At 35.1% G+C, this 25,849-nt stretch overlaps 2 protein-coding genes across 6 annotated transcripts in view; one reads left to right on the top strand and one right to left on the bottom strand.

Annotated features, from left to right (window-relative positions):
* THSD7A (thrombospondin type 1 domain containing 7A) overlaps nucleotides 1-25,849 on the bottom strand; it is a 280,912-nt gene that overhangs the window by 75,308 nt on the left and 179,755 nt on the right. For all 5 annotated transcript variants that reach the window (XM_051786011.1, XM_051786016.1, XM_051786015.1 and 2 more), the window contains 2 exons: nucleotides 23,063-23,218; nucleotides 20,666-20,869 (listed from right to left, as the gene is read on the bottom strand). In XM_051786011.1, coding sequence (XP_051641971.1) covers nucleotides 20,666-20,869; nucleotides 23,063-23,218 — 360 coding nt within the window. The remainder of the gene's footprint in view (nucleotides 1-20,665; nucleotides 20,870-23,062; nucleotides 23,219-25,849) is intronic.
* PHF14 (PHD finger protein 14) overlaps nucleotides 1-25,849 on the top strand; it is a 362,909-nt gene that overhangs the window by 297,739 nt on the left and 39,321 nt on the right. The gene's annotated exons all lie outside the window — the stretch shown is intronic.

The raw sequence follows: 25,849 nt of genomic DNA, 5'->3' as shown, positions 1-25,849 counted from the left end.
TAGTACTTGTCATATTGTGAGTCCCAGAGCTATTAATGACCAAATTCTTCATGAAAGAGGAAAAGATGAGGGCCATCCATCCAATATTAACCAGAGCCAAATATTTTATTCATACAGAATATTTAGGCACAACAGAACTGCAAACATCAATCTTCGTTGGCTCTGAAAACCAGGGGAAATCTGCAGCTCATGTTTTTAAAATAACCTGAAGTAGTCATAGTCGTCTGAATTATAAAGACCTTTGAGATCAAGTCAGTCTCAACAGTTGTATTTTCCCATATTAAAAATAAAAATTTGAGCCTTGCCGAAGGCTTCATAGCTCTCCCACATCAAGTTCTGCTTCCCTCACTGGACTCAGTCTGCATCAATTGCTCCTTCTTTTGTATCACAGGTCACCACACTCTGACACTACTGCAGGATAGATTCCTTTCTGCTTCCTCAGAACAGAATGTGTTTGGGTTGAAAGACAAGAGACAGAGGAGTGGACTGCAAACATCCTTTCCAAAGAAGAGGAAAAAAAAGTTAGAAAAGGGGCTAACCCTACTCTGAAATTGTTCCATTTCTAGGTAAGACTCAATGAGGTAAACTGCCAGGATACTTTCACGCTGGTTGCTATTACAGTAAAGTGTAAACAAATGATACTATATTGAGCTTATTTATAACCTGCTAGCTGTTAATTTTAAACTCAAACTAAATTTGGGGCCATAATGAGAAATTCTGTTAAACTAGTTTCAGTCTGAGTTTATATTTCAAACAAAACTAAGCCTTGGACTTCTCTCAGAATCAAACCCTTCTTTTCTCGTTTGCTTTTACAAAGAAAATATTCTAGAGATACAGATCTTACATATTGGCATTTCATTTTTGTCAACTGTCCAATTCTTATCTGATGAATTCAATAGCATAGAAATGTAGTTGGAAGGAAGGTTTATAATGGGTACTTCTTATCTTCAGTGAAATATTTTTTAGACTAAATTGTTTCTGACATTTCACTAATGATTTTATGAACAACTTGACCTTTTTTGCCTTCCTCTTTAAAGTGCATAGTGTAGTCAACTACCAGGAATCACTCAACCCTAAGCTGGGAACAATGCCAGTGTAAAGACTAAAACTACTCAGAAAACGTCCCATTTGAAAAAGTTTGCCATATGTATGGAAGCAAGTCCAGAGGAGGGCCATGAAGGTGATCGGAGAGCAGGAGCATGTTTTCTATGAGGAATGGCTGTGAAAATTGAGGTCATTCAGCCTGGAGAAGGCCCTAGTGAGACATTGTAGCACCTTCCAGTATTTAAAAAGGGCTGACAAGAAAGCTGGAGAGGGGCTTTTTACAAAAGCATGTAGTAACAGGGTAAGGAGGAATAGCTTTAAACTGAAGCAGGGTAGGTTTAGATTAGATAAAAGAAAGACATTTTTTACTGTGAAAGTGGTGAGGCACTGGAACAGGTTGTCCAGAGAAGCTGTGGATGTCCCACCCCTAGAAGTGTTAAAGGCCGGGTTGGATGGAGCTCTGAGCAACTTGGTCTAGTGGAAGGTGTCCCTGCCTATAGCAGGTCAGGGCTGGAACTAGATGAACTTTATCCCTTCCAACCCAAACCATTCTATCATCCTATGATTCTGTTTGAATGTTATGGGTATAAATTTATGTTGCACAAGAGTTGAAGACAGAACTCCAAAAACATGCCTGAAAGGCCTCTGCCCTGGGTTATTTATACTTTAAATGACAGAATGACAAAAAGTAAAAAGTAAAAAGATGAAAACAGAATATGACATTTCTGTCAAGAGAACTCTTCACCATTTATCAGTTGATTTGTTCTTTAAAACCTAGTATCTAGCAGTAGTCCATGTTCAGAAACAATGTCTACGTTGTTGAACGATACACAGATGCACGTTTTGGACTAAAATCTCCAAACTGCACTTAAGGGAGTGACTGTATGTAGAAATGGCAGGAAGCAAAAGAGGTTTCATGTTTCCAGAATTTAAAATGTCAAAAATTGTTTAAACCTTCACTGGGATTTTTTTTACAGATTTACATTAGTGAGGAGTGCTGAGCTAGCATTCCTCAAACTGGATCCTCAAACTCAAATGCTGGATCCAGCTAGACAATCAGCAAAACGAGTCACTGCATTAAAACCTCCTTGTGGCCACCTTTTTGGCATGAAGACCTCCTGTATGTGTGCACACAGGAGAGCCACTACCGAACTACTGAACAATTTAACTGCTTTAAAACAAACACAGAACATCAACCAAACGAAAACCCCTAAACCTCCTACTGAATAGGCAAAGTTTTACAGATCAGAGAGGGAACTTGTGAACAGCATTTCAGAGGAACTGGCTGATAAGTATCAGACTGTATTCATATCACCAGTTTTGTTTTATCATATTCACAAAACTAATGTGGTATCTGTGAAAATTTGGTCTAGATGCTAATGGTCAGTCTAGACCACAGAAGACCCATTTTCTGAGGTTAGTACAGTTGAATCATGTCATTCCTTTGTGGTTTTGGTCACTCATGTAAAATGTGCCTGATATTTAAGTTTCTTGTAAAATGATTCAAGAAAGTTCCAATGGGAAGCATTCTTAGAGTTGGTATCACTAGAGAGACATAGCAAAGAAATGTTCTTCCTTATGTGTATCTTTTAACACGATGCGCTTCAGTGCACAATAAAAAATTGCTGTGAAATTCTAACCTGTAGTAAATTAAAAGGCAAGTGTTTAACAATGGAAAATTTTCTTTTAAAGTCTTAAAATAAGCACTAAAATCGCTGCAAGATTCAATGAAACATAGAGAACAATTTAAAAAAATTCAACATAAAATAAAACTGCTGCTGGAGTTCTATGCAATAAGACAACAAGCTTGGTCTCAGTTCTGTACCAGGAAATCAGCTATTGTTTCTGAAAGTCTGAACTCTAAACCAATATAAACTCTGTAAAAAAATGACAATAACATCACAGTAAACAGGCTTAAATCAAGAGAGTGCTTTGAACATTAATATCGAACATTATTTTTAATATATCTATGTAATCAGTAAAAGACAGGAATATCACACTGGTGTCAAAGCAATCTTACAGTTATATTTTAGAGTTTATAAAAGAATTAATGACAGCAACTGAGACCAAATGCTAAAACTGCAACTTCAGATTCTGAATTGCTTAGTACAATATGTCTAATTTACTGTTCTTCAACTCTAAGAAAAGGTCTCACTTAGGTCAGTACTTTTTTGTGGTTCCTAGCACCCACACACAATAGTCTGATTTTAAGCACAACAAACCATAGAGAATCATTCAAGTGTTTTTAAAACTGCACATTTAAAATGAGGACATAAAGATACAAAGTATGGAAAAGACTAACAGCTCACAGCACTGCATGATCTACATGTACTGGTTATACATATTAAGGTATGTACTGTGTTGCATGTATGTGACTACATCAGTTATAGGCATCAGTTTCTCAGCTGATGCCTCTCTTAACAGTTTTCTTGTCTTGCCATCGAAGCTGAAAAGGAGGCACATGATGGAAAACTGGATCTGCTGGAAAACTGCTGGGCACCTAAAATACTTGGAAAAGCACCCGAGAGCTCAATTTTTAAAGTGCTCAATGTTTGTGGGTGAAGAAGGCTTGGACATTATTCAACTGCCTTCAGTAATGCCTCTAAGCTTGGAGGCTGCAGGAGAAAAATGCAGTTAGTTCACACGATAACAAAATCTGTGAGCTGTGCTGATTGCCACTGACTGTTTCCTTCCTTTCCTGTGCAGAAAAATAATCAACAGGAAAGTCTTGAACTGTCTCTGTTGTGGGTTGCAAAGGCTGAAATGGCTGAGACTGTTCTTTATCTTGAACATGCAGCTTCCCACATACATTCTTCCCACATGAGATCCTACGTGTGTCCTCACACATTCCCTCGTCAGTCTCAAAATGTGTTGAATGACCTCCTCAGTCTGGCTGAGGAGCCAAAGCTGTCCATCAAGAACAAAATATGCATATTTATACTCAAAACTTAGTAAAACCAGGACTGCACTATGTGCTCAGTCCTGTTCTTCATACAGAAATAACTTTAATCACTTCCTGCAGTTGAAGCTAATAAAACATATCCCTCTCCACTAAAAAGTTTGTGATACAATGTTAATTTGTTTTGCATTATTCCTGTAGAGATATACAATGATAGTTTGACTAGAAGGGAAAATATGGAGATTTTTGTTTGTTTGTTTCTTAATTTTCTTACAATTCTGAAGTGCCTAAATCAGGGTAGAAAAATAGAAAGAAAATCTAACTGCCTCAAAGTTACAGGAATGCTATGACTAGACTGTAACAATATAGACAGAGTATTAGTGAATTTAACTGTCATTATTCTAAATAAAATAAAATAAAAAAAACAACTTCAAGAAAATCACTAAATAAGAAAACTTACAAACTTATTCAAATGTGAAATTCCATACTAGATTTTAAATAGTAATAACCTTGTCTATGCATTGGATGATTAGTCTAATGCAAGATAGAAGTTCTTCATATTACAGAACAGCTATCAAATTTATCCAAACCCCCACATTTTTCACATGCTAGGACACCTTATTATCTACAAATGAGCAGACGTTAATCAATCACCAGGATAAACTAAAATTATGGTTTAAATTTCTAATACTTTTGCATTTTTTTTCAAATCACTAATTGATTACCCGTCGACAAAATTCACCACAAAAGGAAAAATCCTGCCTGCCTAGCATAAATTGCATGTAAGTTAATGTCACAGTAAATTAACTTTTTCTTCCAAACCTCAGTGCTCCAGCAGTAGCGTGGATTTTTCTTTCTAAAATGATCAGAAGAGGTAGAGAACTGTTATGCACTGTGCATAGGAAAAAGTGGGGGCCCATAATACTTTCATTCAAATTTTGTCCTTTTGCATAATCAGACACTTGTTTATTTTCTTCCTCAAACCTTATCATAGTTCTACTTTATCAGAATTGCTGATTGGAAATTCAGTCTCTTACCATGACTTATTCTTTTTTTTTCTTTTTTTTTGGCCATTCTGTTTTGGTTTTTGTTTGGTTTTCCTTATACAGGAGGAACTCTCTGAGGAATGTTATCTTTGTCAGAGAATGTCTCTAACTAAAACGCGTACACAACTGCGAAAGGCTGACCCAGATTTTTCAGTAGGGAGAATTTAGAAGTTAATCTCTGAAAACCTAATCAAATAAGCCACAGAAAGGGGAAACAATAATATTTACAAGCAATTCATCATTTACCATCTAGTTTAGCTCAACAATCTTAAGAGTATTTGGAGGGAAAAAAAAGCAGCACATACAGCGGTACCTGACTGACAGAACAATCAGTTCAATACCTGCATATAGCACATACTTTGACAGACAATAGGAAACTTTCTGTGTTCTGTTAATCCCACTAGCCTTCATATCATCTTGATGGTATTTATTCATATCTGCTCCCAAGTCTGTCAATGTAAGCTTTAATGTTAGTAAAATGGTAATGCCTTTGAAAACCGCAGCAACCTTAGTAATTATTTTCTGTTACGGTTCCTGAGTGACCAGCTGTCAAAAATATCTCTTTACAAGGTAGGTTGATAAATTCTCAATGTTTGAAATAATTTTAACCTCTCTAATTGAACATAAAGCCACATTAACTACAATTTATGACCTCAATATATTCTACTTCATTGACTCCTACATTTTTCAACAAACACAACGTGAAAAGATGGTGTATTTTCCTCTCGTATTATTCTTATCAAGTGAAGTTTCTGTATTCATTTCTAATGCTTAGGTGCCTAGCTGGTAGCTCCAAGTGTTAAACCAGTTGCTGATTCCCTAATCACAAGCCTTTCTCTCAATTGCTTTCGCTAAGTAGTATTTGCATTTAATTAAGTAAATCTTAATTAGCTGATGGTTAATATTCTTGAAGTCTTTTTCTTCTAAGAAGCCTAAGTAGAAATGGCAGTGATTCCAATGAAGACAAATACACTGGTTGCATCTGTTCATTATGTAAAAATGACAGAAAGTTGGTTTAATGGTTTAATAGTTTAATGATATGAAAACATTATAGGATTGTAAATTGTTTGATTTGGTGATTTGCGTGTGCAAGTTTACTGTGGTTTTAGTTTCAATGCAGTGTCATACAGTCTATTCCTTAGTAGAAGAAAAATGGTAAACTTGATACCTTGGCCACTTACTCAAAAAAAATATCATGAATCTCAGAAACACGTGGATGTATTTATTTTTTTTAAATAAAAATAAAAAGCACATAGACCTTTCTCTTATTTATATCTTTACCATGACAGCACACACAAATCAGTGACATAGACAAAGGGTCACTGACTACTCTTCTTTCACTATGCAAATACTGGAAGATATGAATACCTTTTAAAATACTTTTATAATACTAAATTTTAAAACATGGTTTTGGCTTTTTGTTTTTTTAAGCAAACATTTGTGATGACAAATGATTGATAATGACAGGAACTAATAATACACAAAACAAAAATAGCTGGAGCTTAGAAACCCACCATATCCAATGTTTTTCCAATCAAAGATAACAGCATGACAACACACTTAAAAAAAAATCATGATCTTTTTAAGGTTTTCTATTCCTTAATGAGATGAAACAACACATTTTACAAGGAATAACTTCTTGTTGACGGCTATGTGCAATTTTCTTCTTTCTTATGGGAAAAGAAATTTTGATGAGTGGGATGACAGTGGCTTCAAGAACTCCCACATTCATGCAGAAATCTAATTTCAACAATAACACTTGAACACTTCTGCTCCTTCTCTGTAACCAAACCAGTAAATGCTACTGCTACAGTTCAGTTACAGCTTACAGAGTAGCAGCATGTGTTTGCTCACCTTTCCCACAACACAGCGTATTGCCAGCTGTGTAAAAGAATGCAGAAGCAGGTAACCCCTTGCAAGTAGTTTATAGGAAAGCTAAAAGGTGTGAAAGCTATTCTGCTACAGAGGTAAGACAGTTCTAGCTACAAGTTTCTTCCCTGTCTTTAAGCTCATCCAAAGTTTCAATCAAGTAAATTTCAAGAAAAGTAAGGCACTCCTAAAATATCCAGGTCAGCATTCCTTAATGCATCAGGTAAAGATTTGCACCATATAAAAAACATTTACAGGAATGACCAAAACCATACCTTGAAATAACAACAACAAAGGGACAACTCCGATGCAAAAATTAAGAACTTATTTTAAAGATGAATATTTGCTGCTATAATTGCTTCCGATGGGAAACATCTTTGCATATTCTTTGGATGTAACTTAAAAATAATGGTTAAAAATAATGAACTAACATCTTCAGATACAATATTAATGCTTCCAGTAATCCCATTTCCACATCTGGTAATAGCAGAACATTTGTACCTCCATTTATATTGGAGTCATCTATCAGGATTACAGCCATGTAGATATAGTCTAAATTTCACAGAGGCAGATAAAAACAGGTAAAAAAATAGTATTTCTTTACTCAAATAATTTTTTTTTTAATGTAAAATGCAGTGTTATCTGGACAGATTAAACAGTATGAAAAAAAAGAAGTCCATAACTATGTTAACACAGAAACATACAGAAATCGGGAGCATTTGGTTGGGGAAATTAATTCCATTAAAGGGTAACCTTCTTATTTGTGCTTGCATTCTTTACTCAGTGAGAATGAGAAAAGTGAAAAATAGCTGTTCTCTTTTAGTCAACTTAATATTTTGTGGTATCCACTTTGAAAATTTACCTCTTACTTCTTTATCCCCTCTCTAAATTTTCACTATTCTTTTCTAGATTTACTGAGGTTGAAAACTAAAATTACATATTTTCACTCAGAAAATATAGAAACAGGTTTTCCAATTCTACTTGTACTTATTTACATAATTTTCTAAGTAGTAAGGGTGACGCCAGCCACACTATCTGTTCCCCTAAGCACACAGCAGTCACCTGACTACCTGTGAGGGTACCAGTTAAATAAATAATAAATAAATAAATAAATAAATAAATGCACATGAGGCAAGTTCCTTCAGTATACACACAAAGGCACACTGGTGGTATCTTATAGCACTAACTGTGACTTAAAAAGTAACACAGTCTTTTTATCTCTGACACAACCCTGTGAGTTACTGAGTGCATATTTTGTATTACGCATCAAAGGCTATTGGAAAATTCTTCTTACAGATGATACCTTCTTTGATTCTTCACGGCTTCAGATACAATTGAATATTCACCAGCATGAAAGAGGCTGTATCTGAATTATTAGTGATAAAGGGAGTATGACTAAAAAAAGCCTATTATAAATAGGAATACTGAAGAATTAATCCAAACTAATTAAAATCAGACTTTGAAGGAGATTAGTTAAACTGTATTAACATTTTATGTTAATAAATAGCCCATTTTGTATGGCTATCCTTATTCGGAATGAAAGAGAAAATTCTTGACAAAGAGAATTAAGGCCACCTTAACTCTGAATAAGAGGATTCACAGACACATTTAGTATAGTTTAATTATTTTTGTCATTAGTTTGGATCGACTTTTCAAAGTGTCTCCATGCATATAAGACAAAACAAAAACTGAGACATGATATGCCTTTAGCTGAAAATCTTCTATACTTTTTACTTGATGTCATAGCAGACTTGTACCACAGGGATAGAAGTCTAGTATTTCTAATAAAGAGCACAGAGGAGTACCCATACACTGCTTGACAAAAGGAATAAAATTTTCCTACTGCTTGACAGGTATTTGAAGTATTTTCATGGTTCATTTGCTAATGTAGTCTTACTGAGAATGATAAGGAACAGAGAATACAAGTGTATTGATCATAACCAAGCACAGTTGCCTTCTAGTGTCAAATAAGCCAATCAAATGTCATCTTGATATGAAAGAAAAAATAAGTTTGATGACAGGCAACAGTCCCATTGAGAATAAAATCAATATTAGTCATGGGACCAAGTGGGATCAATATGTCAGACCGATAGGCCATTTTAGGAGGACGGGGAAAGGAGGAGAAAAGTGCTGACAGAGCTATAAGGAAACAAAAAGACAGTGTGAATCTGAAGGATGAGATCACTTGAAAATTCACTCTACATTTCTAAAAACGCTTGTCAAAAGCACCAAGTCACATTAAAAAATAGAGCTGATTCCAAGTTCAACTGGGTTGTCTCATAAACTTTTCCCAATCAAGCCCCAATTCATATAGTGAAAAAATGATATAAAAATATGACTTACAAAATTTAAAAATAATTTATTTGTTTGTAAAATGTTACAGAAACTCTACTGGGTTTAAAAGTGAAGAAAAACCCTTTCACAGACTTTGGAAATACTGGTACTGTTATTTGAATATTGTTAACCATAGGATTTTAATTACATGGATTTGAAAATGCATCATGCATGTATTTTATTGCAATATGTCTTTTTCATTATTTAGAAAACAAGACATTTTTCACTGGCAATTGTGGTACTATTTTTTCACTGCTGAGTATTCTCATAAAATTTTAAAATTCATCTGATATAGACAAATAGAGTGTTGTAGTCTTTTAAAAGGTTTCACAAGCATTTTATTGTAACTGCTATTTTAGGCATTCCCCCCTCACCTCCAATAAGCTCAAAATTAAGTGGAGAAGAAGTTTGGGAAGGGCAATGGAATGTCAATCAAACCAGTTTGATCAGAAAAGATAATTCTGATGTGCTCATCTGAACTAGATTAATATTCAGGGATATAAGTCAGGAATAGAAGCATAAAAAGGAAATAACAGGCAAGACTAGAAAAACAGTAGCATGAAAACAATGTGACAGTTCCACTAATGTCAGTAGAATGAAAGTGCTCACCACAATCTTTTCAAAAACTCCCTACACTGAGGTACTAATCTACATATTTTCAGCAGTTACCTTAAATGGCCTGGTTTTTCAAGAAACACCAAAACTTTCACAAACTTCAGGCTTCTCATTTTCTGCATAAATATGAGCTTTGGTGAATAAATTTATATATTTAAGCTAAAAGGTCCAAGAAGTTGCATCATAAATTGATTCATAAATACTCCAGCACTGCAGTTTCAACACTATTTTCCTAGAATTTGCCCATGATATTCTTCTCTCTAATGCAAAAGCTTAATCCACAGCTGAAAAAAAACGACTAATGGTATGCACCTGACAGAATATTAGGTGAATTTTTCAGTTTTTCAATTGCTTAGTATTTCACAAATATGCAGTGAATTTGCAGCAAGTTTACAACCGTGCATTCATATATATCTGTCATACCTCTTGCCACACAAATATACACGTATCTCAAAGGGGAGTTTAAGAGAGTAAGAAAAATTATTTTATATTGGAAAAGATGATTTCAAACATTTTCTTTGCATTATTCATCCAGTTGCAGCTAGTAAAGAGTTGTCACTCTCTATGTAATCTGACAGCTCAATTAAATCACAGTTAAAACACAGGACCCAAGAGGTGTAAGAGAGATCACTGCCACTGTCATGTTTACACATTTCTGAGGAATGGTTTTAAAATTAATTTCACGGATGCTTCTGTCTGTGTCCTACCACTGGCAGATAAAATGCAGTCTTTGGAGAACATCTTTTTATGCATCTTGCAAAGAATATCTTCTCATCATTACAAGTAGAAGGCACAGCACGCCTTTAGGGAGCTCAGACATGAATTAATCTTCTCTTTTGGAAATATTTTCATAACTGATTCCAGAAGACTAAACTAACCCATCCTTTTGACTTTTCCATTCTTCAATCCTCTCAGCATATAGACTCAGAGAAAGAGATGTAAGGAAAGCAGCCAGAGGTAAATACCATTACATCTTATATATGTTAAATTAAGGAAATATAATAACAATGTCATAACTAAATCAGAAATAACAGGAGCACATTTGCAATATATAGGGACATTACAACTTTCTTACTTTGTTAATAAGTTATACAAGCTAATGTCCTAAAGTCACAGAAATCTGAGAGATTTCACTGTAGATTTGCACCTACTCAAAGAAATAAGTTGTTTCCTGGAAACAGGATTCCCTTTCCCTACTGGAAGGACATCACTAGTTTTCTAGAAGCCTTCTTTAATATATGAGATGCTTCTAGCTAGTGTAATTCTTCTTTTCCCCTCTTTAAATAATAATAAAACAATAAAATAATTAATAACAATAAATAAATAATAATAAACAATAATAAACAATAATAAACAATAAATAAATAAAAGCAATAATTAAAAAAATCCATTCTGAGACCCTCAGAACAAGAGATTTAATATAGTTTTTGCTCAATATCTTTTCTCTGGAAAACACTAATGCAGCAATTTGCTATTTATAAAATAATATCAGTACCAGTAAACTATGTCTAATATCAGTAAAATTAAACACAAACATCTGATAATTCCTAGGGAAAGATTTATATAGTAATCAATAAATTACCCCCAAAACTATGTCAAGAAAGCAAACAAGAGTAAACTTCAGAATTGAAGTTGCCTTCATATAACGCAGACTTTTTAATTGCATAATCACATGCTTATTTTTCCACTGGGTCCCTTCCTCCTTCAGTTCACAGATTGGAAACTCCTTAATGATATTTGGTACTTTTAGTTTTATTCTCTTTGTTCAAGGCACAGGGCTATGTTTTATTTAACACATACTAATTCAAAGTGTTATTAAAACAGAATTGGTATTTTTTGCTAAGATCTTTCTGTCATGGCTATCAGACGCCCACTAATACAGTGTTAATTTTCAGAACACTCAAGATGTGATGGGTTCATATTATATTTGGCTGACTGTGGTGGGTTCACTTTGGCAGAATGCCAGGTGCCCACCCAGCTGCTCTGTCCCTCCCCTTCCCAACTGGACAGGGGAGAGAGTAAGGTAGGAAAAGAAAACAACGCAAATCGTGGGTTGAAATAAGACAGTTTATATCTATCCAAGCAAAAGCAAAAGCAGCGTGCGTGCACACAAAGCAGAAGCCAGCAGTTAATCTCTACTTCTCATAAGCATCGATGGGCGGCCACTTCTCTGAGAAGCAGGACTCGAGCACACGGCAGCTATCAGAGACAATGAGTGCCTCCGGTCCTGCTCCTTGCCTTAACTTTTATATCTGGGTTGACATCATATGGTATGAAATATCCCCTTGGTCAGTGTGGGTCAGTTGGCCTACTTGTGTCCCTTCCCAGGATCTCGGATCTCGCCCTTGACTGAAGAAGGAATGTTACAGCAGTAGCCAAAACATGGGTGTGTTATCAACAAACCTCTAGCTACCAATGCAGAGCACGGCACTGTGAGGGCTACTATGGGGAAATAAATTCCAGCTCAGCCACACCCACCACGCTGATGCTGAACAAAAGTGGAGCAAAATTGAACCCTGAAGAATGAGAAAACTAAGGCTAGGTTTATCAAAGACGTTGTATTCATTACTACAAAATGCCCACTTAATCGCCAAAGGAGATAGATATATCTGTATCACAAATTAGTAGGTTCTGGGGGGAAAATGCCACGTTGGCACACTCAAATAATTAAGTACTTCCATTTGACACATTCGCATAAGGACCAGACAAATAATTTTAATTTCCTGATGTTTGAGGGCTTGCCTTTGCAAACTAAAATACTTAATTTTGACATAATATTTCTTTCCAATTTTCTACTTTAAAAGAGAAGTCAAATGAAAAATAGTACTTCTGCCATGGGTGTTACACTGATGCTGGACAATGCTGCTCTGCCTGGTGACCTCATGAGGCAAAAGTAGAAGCAGACTATAATCATTGCGTTCCAGCTCCAGAAGTTATGAATTTCCCTCTTTCTTCCCCATTCTCTCTCTTCTTATCCAGCCTTATTTTTTCTAGACACGAATCTCACTGTCCCTTTCACCCAGTCCTGCCAAATTCTCCCCAGTTTCTTGTCAAATCCTCACTTGGGCTGACCGTTAAGAGACTAAATCCCTCATGAAATTCATTCCTTATCCCTGTCATGTAGAGACATTTTATAATTTACTTGGTCTTGATAAATTGTCCTGGAAACCAGGGTAAAATTCCACCTTTCCCCAGTTCTTAACTTCATTGTTTGGTCACAACCAGTTTCTTCCTCTTGTCTTCCATCCCCCTTTTCACCGAAGCCCAGGTACAAATCTATTCTTTTCCCTCCACTACTGAAACTACTGTTTCAGCTACGTAGAGTCAAAGACTACCTGTACCTCAAAATCTGGAACAAATCACTGGGAACACTGGAGAGACTGGTATTCTCAGTTGTTTGCCCTGATTCCAAGTAATCATTGTGGCTGGGCATGTTTTAGTTTGAAGTTTCTGAGGTATTCAGTGGAAATAGTGTTCGTGCAGTGCACAGGAGTTGCAAGAATTGCAAAATGACACAGATAACATCTTAAGGCTCTGAATTGCCACTGGAACAGTTATCTTGTGAAATGAAATATTTTTGGCAGGTAAGAGTGGTTTTTCATTAATCAGTACTCAACACAAATTATGATCTGTAAGAAATGTCAGATAATGAGCTGCTTAAGGTTGGAAGTACTGAGAGTAAAATTGTTATTTATGCTGGCTCAACATGACTAGCTCATGACTGTGTTTTAATTGTCACCATTTATCAACACACTAGTTTCACGGCTTTGAAATTTGATAACATTTATTTAGAAAATGTACCATTAGCATGCAGGTTGTTGGAAAATATAAATAGGCCTGTGCAACCTTTTTCTCTTAGATGGAAAACTGACTCCCATCAAATCTAATGAGATGATACTGTCTTAGAACATTTTATCACAAAGATTAATGACTAGTACTGTGTAATATAATATGTAGCAATTTTTTTTAATATATAACAGTATTAGATGTAACATTATCTCTTCTAAATATGTTTTGTAAAAATATTTCAAGTATTTTCTGCGTCTGTTCTAGGGAGTTAACACCTTGACATACAAATCCAAAACCAAAGTTCAATACTGGGTCTATAAATCCAGTTTTACAATCCATCCATAATTCCATAACCCCCTTTCTCTTTCTGTTTTCATAACAGCATAATTTGAAGTAACAAATTGAAATACTGTAAAGCATTAAACTGACCTTCCTAAAAAAACCCAATTGTTTTAAAATGTATCTACAATTATTCCCCTCTGAGTTGTTACCATGATGAGTCTAATCAGAACTGAGTTCCTGCATTGCAGAATGCTACTTAAATCAAAATGCTTGTTTCAAAATTCCCCCTCTTAATTTACCCACAAGCAGGTATTGCAGTATCGTACTGGTTGTGCCATCAAAAACAAAAGCAAGTTACTAAGAGTATGCATAATATAAAACATGTAATTGCACTCTCTGGTACATTTTCAAAACATTTGCACTTCCCACTACATCAACTTCTACTCCTAGAAGTCCAATAAATCTTAGACCAGTGCAGCCTCTCTGCAAAGGTTTTGTAGTATATTTTAGAAGTAAACAGGCCAAAACACACTGAACTTATCTGACTAGACAGTCAAGACATGAGAAAAGGATTTTGGTAATTAAGTTGGCCCACTCATTTTTAACTTAATTATATTATTTATGGACATTAATGTCTCTGTAGGCATTGTCCATAACAACTGCAACTCTGTCTTCAAAAATATATGATAAATTGGAAACAAAGGTCTATTGCACTGTCATAAAGGATAATTGTTTACTGAACTGTGCAGATGAAACATAGTTACATTCTACTCATCACTTTAATTGAAATCATCACATCAAATTATAGGGCAACTGTTAAAGGCATGGACAAAGAAAGTGATGTATTTAATTCATTCCACGTAATTTAATCAGTTCATGTTACATAAACACTAAAAGCACCCATTCTTATATGAAACTCAATAGTGACATGCCCACCCTCCTAATGTCAAGATGAGAGACTAAAAGGAATTGGTGTTACCAATTAAAGGTGACCTTTTATTGACAGAAGAATTATCAATTATCAAACTTTCTGGGATTTGAATGAGATATTTTAAGCAGTATGTGGACTAGTTTCTCCTTATATTCCTTTATATTAAATAAAGCAAATCTTGTAAAAAAATTAAAAGCCTTAAAAATCTAGTGCTCTGAAACATAAGGAGAGTATCAATTTTAAGGTCCTTTAAACAGACTGTATTTACATACACTGTATTACATACACCAAACATCTGATAAACTCATTAAATATTTTTTTATGTAAGCAGAAAAATTAAAGGAAAGGATGGAAAAACTTGGTTTAAAATTTCATAGCCTACGTGTTTACAGAGATGAAAAAACTGTACATGTGACATTTGATTTAAATGACTCAGATGGTCATCCAAAAAGCTCTCAACAGCAAAGAACAGTTTAAAGTAGTTCTGTTATGATATTAGCTAGATAATAAATATTGGGAAATGATGACTAATGCCTATATAATCAAGTTCCTGTAAGTATAAGGCAAGGCTGAAAGTAGTCATTAACTACTGTATTTTTCTACTAATTGACTGCTGAGCATTGACCAGATTTTGATCTGGGTTTTGTTATAGGATTAACTGAATAATTCAATGGAATCTGAATTTGAATCTGGCTCTTTGTTCTTTTTAAAGAACTAAGTCGTAAAGTGACACGAAGTAGTATTTTCATTCCTAAATACTCGCCAAAAATCCAACCAGTCTGATGGTTTCTTCATTTAATGCATATAGCCACACAATAAAAATGGCAAAAAAAGTAGGATCTTTATATTTGGGCACACCTATAAAATACTCATGCCCAGATTGATTGAATAAATGAAGACCAGCAGCTACTCATTTAGCATATATTTGATTCGAGCCATAAGTATACCAAAAGAGCCAATTCCTAAAACAGCCAAAATATTTCAAATAAAAGTTGTTGCACCAGCCAATCTTCAGTTTTCCTGAAATTTATTCTACATGTTTCATGAACTGCCTATTTTAAGATGATATAAAGCCATAAGCAAAAAATTAATACAGAAAATAGAGATAATGATCAGGGAATAACAGAAGAAAATTTAAACTACATGAAGAAATTTTATAAGATTTACTTCGAAGTGAAATTCAACAAAAGGAAGAGAAGAAATATTTCAGAAATAAATATGTCTAAATCTAAAAAACAACAATAAGGCAAATAAAACATATAGGACACTCATATGACTGAAGTACGGTGTCTTCAGCCAGTCTCAATAGATGAGAATAAACACAAAATAAATGAAACATACCCTGGAAATGTGCTCTGTTCCATTTTGGTCAGTAGAGTGCTTCAGCTCCAGAAAAAGTAGTTAAACTAATTGTTTTGAAATGTATCTGAACAAAACAGACTACTCTACCTTCTATATCTTCTAATTAACTACCGACACCACTGTTTTATCCTCTAAAATTGCAAAATGGGTAAAACCCACCCATTTACACGAGAATATATTAATGTCAGCGGTGGTTTGAATTAGCGCTTCAGTCTCAGGAAGACCAGACCTGTGTCACCCACATCCATCCAGGTGCCAGAAAAGAGCTCGTGCCACTCAGCTACATCAGCACGCACCTCTGCCTAGACAACTTCCGGAACAATTTTGCTACTTCAAAGAGTTGTAGGAATTTACATATACACGGAGAGCCTTGCTGTTGCCATGGCTCTCTCTTCTACGGTGAGTTTCCCTCACAGCTGGGATACAGAAGATGGCAGCACATCCACTCCTGCCCATCCCCTGTCAAGCTAGCTGTAACCCAACAATTAGTGAGCTTGACCAAGATCTGGAAGAAAACTGCCCTTCAAAAGTGAGATCTGTTTTATCCAGAGTAGCACATACAGTGGCACAAAGTCCAGTATATCATAAAGGCTGTAAAGCAATTTATTATTTACATATTCTTACAAAATGAGTAAGTCATTTCAGCCGACTGTGAGGATCAGAATCACACTACTGACACTACAGCCACTGCTAGTACCTGTGCTACAGATTTCTGTCCAAAGATAAAACCAAAAATGAATGAAACGAGCATTTTGTAGGTATTTTCAGCAGTAGTTAATTTTGTGGATTTTTATGTCAGAAATTAGTTTGCCCTATTTACATATGATTGGCACTAACATGTCTGTTAACGGAGTGTGGAAGTGGCCAGCTTTCTTACCATAGACTTCAAATAATACAGAAATATTTTTGAAACTGTATTCTTCATAAATTGTCATAGCTATAGAGAAACAGAGCAAATTCATCTGTTCTAAAACCACTCTTCTGAACTGTATTAAAATGCTTATAATAGATAATATGTACATACCTGTGTGTGTGCAAGTATGCCTTGCATATATAAAAAAAGATGGATAACGATTTATTTTTAAAAAATCATTCTATCATTATTCAAGGTAATCTGTAGAATGGAACACTAGCAACAGATCTCTACTTATTAAAATTATGTATACAGTGGAGGAATTCTGATCAGTTTCTGTCCAGTCTGGGAGTTGCCACAACTGAAAGGTGTTCTTTTTACCTAAAGGACCTCCTTCATGAATTTCCTGGAAAATTATTCTGAAAAGGTTCTTTCCACAGTAAAAGACTGAAGTTCCTTTTATATAATAAAATACATCAAAGTTCATTATAGCCTCTGCAATGACAACCTGGGGTACTGACTGTCATATTTTTTTTCAGCCTGAATGAAAATCCTGATTACTGCATTCCGCTGTGGAAAGAGAATGACAATCACAGGCCTCCAGCAATGAGACAGGAGGATAATCTATTGTTTGCTATTGTCTCAAAGGCTGTAATGACTCTTATCTATACACCTAATTGAAGAGAGAAGCTCATTCCAATTATATGAAACAATCTCACAAACACTGTTGCTTGATTCTAATTGTGAAGTAAAACATCCAGGTCAAGACACGTTATCCCAACTGATTATGCTTCAAACATATAGAACGATGGAACAGTGTACAGGAAGAGAAGATGCTAATCAGTGTAGGGTTTATGTTGTTAAAGCAGTACTTTAGAGTACAATGCTTACTCTCAAATATATACTACCAGCCTTTTTCATTTTATAAAGCAGAAGCCAAGGGGAAAATAAACTTTTATTTTAATACACTTAGGTCCCTTCAATCCAACCTTTCCTATCCAGGCACTTTAAGATAGGCTCATTAATAATAATAATAATAAAGCTCTTGAGAGACTGAAGAGAATATTGTTAAGCAAAGATTGGTTCAGTTTGAGTAACATAGCGAACTTAGGCAAAAATTAATGCTTTCCCCACACTATTTCTCTTCAGAGTCATTTTTACATGTAAAACTAAATGAAATCCCCTGTGTGCTATTTAGATCAAAATTATAGTAACACATGCTTATTATATAAATTATGTATCCTGTTAATTGAGGCACAGTCTTTAACCGACAGTCAATGCAGTCTTCTCCAAGAAATGCTCAAAGAACACTGAATACCACAAATTTCTAGGGATGAGTAATTTAAACCATGATGTTTAGACAATGAAGAGTAGCATTCTCCAAACTTTATTTTACTGCAAACTACCCTGCAGATGTAGGGCTTGAAGCAAAACCTGCCTGAATGCAAAGTGTTGCTCTCTTGTATTTTGCAGAGCAGAATTTAGACACCTGCAACAAGTGTTTGGTGAAGGATACCATGGTTATTCTGTTGACTGCAGGGGTAGGATGCCAAAGTACTAGATGGGAACTACCTGGGAAGAGGTGGCAGTGGGTATTTAGAGAAGTATTTAAGAGTTGCCTACAGGTTTTTTAGGGGGTTGGTGTGCTGTGGGAGACAAAGGAGATACTTGAGAAGAGACAGTTTGGAGGGAGAGAATGATGAGGTTGGTGGGTCCTTACTTTGCACTTTGTTTGCTTCTACTGCATCATGCTAATCTTTCTCGGGAGAGACCTAAGCAACAGATACTTGGTATTACTGGCGAAGTACACAGAATATTGTTTACTAAGAGAAGGGATTCAAAGAAAAGCTAGGGCAATCCACTACATTACTCTTCATTGCTTTTCCATTCTTTCAAAAGATATTCAACATGTATCTTTGTGGCTGATTGGATCTTTGCAAAACAAACCATAATTGCAATTTGTTTTCGCCTTTCTTTGAAACTATGCCCACAACTCTTCAAATTTTAAACACTGACAGGCATATGGTCAAAGCCTGACTTCTTCTGAGGAAGATTGCTGACATAGGCAATGTATAATGACATATAACTCAGAAAGATGGAGAGACAAAGATTACTGTTGTGAGTAAAAAAAAAAATCAAGAGTCTTCGAAGTCAAATTTGGCCAAAACCAAAGCCCATGCAGCACAGAGAGCAAATCCTGTGAGTTTTCAACAGAAAATGCCATATACTTAAAAGATATCTCAAAGTGTAGTGGCTCAATTGCATGTTCCAAATATACAATAAGTTACAGTCAATATAAATTGCTATATTACATTTTAGTAAGCAATTAGGTAACACATGAGAAAATACCCCTCCTCAAAAAAAGAAAAAAAGGTAAACCAAACTAACCAAATCTAGTAAAGCAAAACAAAAAAATACCCAACACTTTCTTTTTTTTTACAGATCAATTTTTTTTGCTATTAAAAAAAAGAGAAAAAAATCACAGTTATTTAGGAAACACTTTCATTTATAAGGAAAAGGCCATTTTTCATCCAAAAACATATACAAACAAGACTGCCAATAGTTTCAGTGTTGTTGCCAAGAAATTATTACATTGCAAAGGGAAATTTTTTCAGATAAGGACAAAAAATATAGTAGATTCAGTACTGTAATTTTAGCCTAATCTCTTTCTGAACTGTAAAAATTGTTACCAGTTCCCTTAGGTGTATGCAGAAAAATAAAGCTTACACTCTAAATCTAAGCTTTTCAATTTAAGCCCCAAAACTCAGTTATGACCCAAATTCTTCAGCATGAAATCCCAAGATATAAATATCTCTATAATCAGTTTTTATTACTTCTGATCAATTTAATTTGAAAATATTTTGTGCAGCTGTTAACACTCATCAGATGTATCCTCTTACTTAATCTTCTGTAGGGAGTTAGAAGCCTACTACCATACTACACTGTAGTCAGTAAAATTATTTTAATTTATATGCTGCTCTAGACTATAATATCACTAATGAATAAGGAATATTCTTGCAACAGTAATTCATAAATCTTCTGTAGATTAAAGCATTCTGTAAGCAGCTTTCAAAATTGGCTTTTATGACTATGTCATGCAAAATCTGTTTTCTCTCACAGAAGATAATTGAATAATGGAGGTATTTTTTGACCTTTTGTAGAAGCAAGACAGCTCAGACTGTCAACCCAACTCCATAACACACATCAAACCATTCTTTTTAATAAACACATTATTATTTTTCTTCCAGCTATACTTACTGCAATGCATCTCACTTTACTCACACTTTATTTGTTTCTGGACAGAGAGGATCAGCTTTGTTAGTGGGATTACATCAGGGAATTCAGTCACGCCAGTGCAGGCATGAGTTTGATCTACTGATGAACAATAGTCGTTTTATATTAATTTTCTCAAAGTCTCTTCATTTAGCTTTGAAAACCTACAGCATGTAGATGAAGGAGCTTGATCCTAGAGCAACCAGAGGTCTTTCCCTTCCTAACCAATACTAAAGGACATTTATCTCTATTCTAGATCTCTTGGTTTTAAGGATCAAGAAAGCTGAGAATGAAAGCTGCTACCCTTTTGGACTACATATTAGCATCTTCACTCTAGTTGGTGTGGACTGCAGGAAAAAGCATCTTACCATCACTGTTGACACAGACGACAACAGGAACTTGTGTACCAGGGCCACATGGCTTTTCATTGTCGGGAATGCATTCCTCCAGCCCTGTGATTCTCCAGTCATAGCATGAGGGCTCTTCACATGGGATGGCTTCTAGCAAGTGAGGGCAGTTTCCTGTTCCTCCTGTAGGCTCATTGGTGATGCGACGTTTCCTTAGTTTAAAGCCTGAAAAGTCCATGAAAATAACAATTCAATTCTAAAAGGCAAAGTGAAGCATTTTTTTATCTATTGTACAGATCCATCTCATTTAATAAATCTCAACTAGGTTGCTGGGCTGCCATTTCTCAAATATATTGTTTGTTTTCTTCTCAGGTACCTTCCAATAGGGACGGATTACCAAATGAAATCAGCTTATAAACACTACATTCCTGCTCCAACCCCCCAAAATAAAATAGAAGAATAAAAAGACTACATTGTAAGAAAACCAAAGGCATGGAAATAAAAACAAGAAGTCCTATGGACAAATTTTCAGTAATAAACATCACAATATTCCTTTGAAAGCATTTACAAATTTCCTTAAGACTACCCAAATTCATTTTGAGATGGAGAAACTGATGGGCCTTTATACAGTGTGTCATCTGCCAGGTCAATGTTAATGACCAAGAGCAAACCCCTCTCCTACTTTCAGGATAGCATGTTGAAAAAGCCAGACTACATATAGTCAGAACAGCCTAACCAAATTGAATGGATTCAAAAAATAGTTTCTCATGTAATAACTTTCGATAGTTTCTATCTGATTGGAATATTTTTAACTTTGGCAATGGTTTGTTTCTTTTCACAGTCTCTTTTATATCAATATTTAGGCAGGTTAGTATTATACAGACATTGTTTATAAAATGCTACATATAACTCTTTCATTTCTATCAGAACACAAACTAAACAGTAGAGTTGTCAAACACAAGAACTGATTCTTTGTTTGAGGACATGCCTCTTAATTTAATTATAATAAATATTACTTTAAAAATACATTTCCATGTATCTTCCATTGTTGTTTGTGTGAAGTTTTTTTCTAAACTGAAGAGATCAGCCAAATTATGAGCAAATGGTTTAGCAAGTCTGACACAAAAGGCTGATATAATTTCAAAAATAAAGAACTCCAATGTCTACAGCAACAAAGGAGGTAAGTGATCCGGAAATATATAGAAAGACATGCTGCTAAAAGTGGGAGTGTCTGTACAACTTTTACATCATTCTCCCAGAAGAACTGTCAATGCAATTATAAAATAAAATGTAAGAATTTCCAGACACAAGGAAAACATTGGCAGCTGAGAAAAGATCCCTGCTCATGTGTGCAGGAATAAAGGTTTGCATAATGTACATCCTAATATATTTCCTTTAGGCAGATGTCCAAATCAGTCTCACAAACCCAAACTTTACCCCCCAAAATGTAGCAAATCTTTCAGTGATGGAACAGAAACAGAAAAAACAGACTACTTGACAGCTATACTCAGAGAAGACTTAATCCAATAGGCTTACACACTGAATTGCTTTTTCCTTCTTGAATTGATCAAGGTTGGGTCAGAGTTCTGCAAAACAGCTTTGCAAAACTTGCATTATTGCTGCCCACACAGAAGTGTAGCTAGCAGTATGCCAGAACTAAACTAACATACTAATCACAGTTGCTCCTTCAAGTGGACATATGTAGCTGCCCTTTCTTACTGTTGTTTTTAATCAAGGAACCAAGTCTGTATTCCCAGCTTTTGTCAGATAATCACATTGCAGCAATGACTAGGCCAGTTTTTCTCATTTATAGCCAGGAACCCACAGACTTCTAACATGAGGTCCCTGTCATTGTATTCTTGCTTTCCTATTTTGATGTCAGGTTACTACAATCTGTTCTGCATGGGAATAAGCTGTAAAACATGCTGAAATTGAAACCAGCACATATGTCATCAGTAAAACAGTGTCACGTACCAACAATGAATGGTCCCATTTCCTTGCCAGATCATGCTTTACGGTCTAATGGTGAATCCTTAAGCTATTACTGAACTGTAAATCTTTGAGTCACTTGGACACTACATAACTCAAAGGCTGCCTCTGTCCTCTTTTCAAGACAGTGCCAGAATTGTGATTTGAACACACAGACAAACTATATCCCTTTCAATCTGAGAGAAAGGCTTGAAACGGAATCGCCCTGTAAAAACCCAAACTGATCTTGAGAGTTTAGTAAACAGGCTACATTTTTGCCAGCTTTGGTGTAACAGTAATGTTAAATATAGTCCTAATTCAATTTTGATGCTCAGAGGCACTGAATATACACTTCTTGGCACAAAACTTAGCGTGCTTGCATAGCCAGAGGTTCCTAGTGACTTAGGAATATTAATCACCATTAAAAGGATCTGCTAAACTTTTACATACCCTTCTTGGCCTGAGGGTCGTCACAGCTTTCATAGGTGCATGGTCCCCAGGCTGACCATGCTGAGGTCTCACATTCTGTAGGACAGGGAATATGGCACAGCTGGGAGGTGCTGGGAAGAGGCGCTGTACACAGTTTACGGTCCACCGGCCTCGAAGCTGTCAAAACAAAGTAAAAACATTTCTCACATGTCAGCTTTACGTGGACAGAACCATCCTTCAATCAGAAAGGCTGCTATCTCATCATTTTAAACTGAAGAAGTGACGGGAAAATGCCCACTTTGAAAAAATTAAACGGAAGTCAGTTTACTCTCTGCATGAACAGAGTCAAATCCACTTGTGTGGAGTCAGGGAGACTAGATATTGCAGCACCCTCTTGGACCAGTCCTTTCACTTAAGGGATAAATTATGCTACTACAATGATTGTTCACTGTGCACTCTGTGTTAATTGATGTCCTGTATCTTACTACTTCTTTTCTTAAGAAACTGAAAAAAAAGCTGTATAAATCCCTTTGCACTTGTCTGTATATATATAGTATATGATACTATAACTTCAAAGGCCTGGTTAATTAATATTTAAAAGATTATTTTTAAGCTATAATTTGAAACAAGCTAAAATTACCAAAAAAAATTGTTGTTTATTTTTTTACTCTAAAGACCATAAAATGCATACTCAGCAATAAGATTTGTGCAGTAGAAGCTTTAGTTCAAGACAGGTTTTGTTTCAAATATATAGGGTTTGCATATACTATAAATATATATACATAATATATTCAAGATAATTAAAATGGCATAATTTATTTTTTCATTAAAGTATTATTAATCTGTAAAGACACATCTGAAAGCAGATTCTTCTGCTCTTTAAAGATCAATAAGCCAGGTCAAAATCACCCTCCTCCTTACATACTTTAATCTTTGACTTCTCAGGTCATACAAATAATAGGACAACTCTAAAAGATGCCAGAGTAAGGTGCAGAACTCTAACTCAAAATGTACCATTTTATTGCAAGCAAGACTTTAATTATCTTTCATAATTCAGGACTTGAAAAAATATTACACTAAGCAGAGAATATCTGCTAGCAGGCAAAGTGAAGTCTGCCACATTAAATCACATTGGTTGATTGAAAAAACATGCTATTCCTTAACTTAAAACACTCTCATTCTACTCTCTCAGCACTTTTTTTCACAGGAAGGTTACCTCATTAATTTTTTGCCACCACCACTACAAATAATTTCTTTTGATGGAAAGAGCTCTCTGATAAAAAAAGTTCAGAATATGACAAAATATCCTTCTGAAAGACGAGATCAATAACAACTGATATAATGTGAAAGTAAACACCAAGTTGTTAAAGTGTGGTCTCACTTGTAGACATTGTGTGTGTGTATGCCTTTCTCTTCAGACTTTCTAAGTATGTGATCTTTCCAGTTACAGAAAAAACATTCAATTCTCACTTTTTAAGGGGAAAAGGGAATGAAAAATCCTCCCCCTATTCTGATTTCCCACATTGCCTCCTTTGGTGCAGTTTTACACTGTGTTGCTCCACATAAAGAAGGCATGAAGATGTCACATAGTCCTTCAACATTACTGCCTCCAGCTCACCAATCTCTCAACACAAAATAATACAAAACCAAATATTCCAACATTTGCCTAATGCTACACTGGAGTTAGATTTTATGACAGAACATTGAATTTTACAGTAAGTTTGACATTCACATCTAACATGCATGATAATCAACATAACATGCATATTTTGTATAGAAAATGGATATAAATAAAAATAATTTGCCTGTAATTGAGTTTGTATTGAATATTTTCAAATAAAAAAAGAAAACCAGTAAGTAATTCCTATCTGTACTTTTTTAACCTTGATTTAATCAGGGAATTACCCAAGTGAGACAATTGAAATTAAGGGTCAATTACACCCCTGAGACGCAGCCTTGCTTCAGGGAACAGAGAACGTATTCTGAGGAATGCCATGCTTCATCTCCAGCCTGCATCTGGATAAAGGACTTACCATCACACTAGTTCATGGGATGTTACTTTGAAAAATAACAAAGATCTTTCCTTAGGAAGTTTTAAATAGTAGGTTTTTCATATCACAGGTATCAATAAATCTCTAAATATGCCAAAATGTTTTTGAAATGTTGCTTTTATACCATAAGTGATGTACAAATGTCTGCTAACAGATCTGTGATATATTGCTTTTAAAACAAAAGAATTCAACAGTAGGATAGATAAGCTATCTTTCAGGTTATTTAAAAAAAGTGTTTTCATCATGGAGCATTAAGGATCCATTCAATCAGGCTTACTCAGAATTCTGTCTTTGAGTTGACAGTAAAATAAGAAAACAGCCTTGCCTTGGTATCTTATGATCATCTTGTTCCTATCAATTTAAATGGATTTCTTTCAGTATGAAAAAAATATAAATGAGCTCAGATTTGATGCTTACTGTTTATCAAAGACACTCTGAGAGACAATGATTCTGGACGCAGAAATTTACAGTTTAAAACCTTGTCTCATCTCTGTCCTTTCATACTCGCTTGCAGCAGCAATAAGGACTGTTCCTTTTTAACTTGGAAGTGATGCTCAAAGCTGATTAGACCGTGTGTAATACTACAAGATCTATGTGAAATTTGACCAAATTTTGGGCCGAGAATGGAGAGAAAAGCGAATGCATTTTGATAATCTCTTTCTCCTTCTGTCTAACTAAAAAATTAGATTCAATTTTCAATAAATTTCAAGTTTGAGAGTAGTGACCTAAAAAACAAAATAAGGTTCAATTTTCGTGT

This window comes from Manacus candei, unplaced genomic scaffold (genome assembly GCF_025592945.1).
Source record: "Manacus candei isolate 608988 ecotype Guabito, Panama unplaced genomic scaffold, ASM2559294v1 h1tg000021l, whole genome shotgun sequence".
NCBI classification, from domain to species: Eukaryota; Metazoa; Chordata; class Aves; order Passeriformes; family Pipridae; genus Manacus; species Manacus candei.
This window is presented reverse-complemented; position numbering and strand designations above follow the sequence as displayed.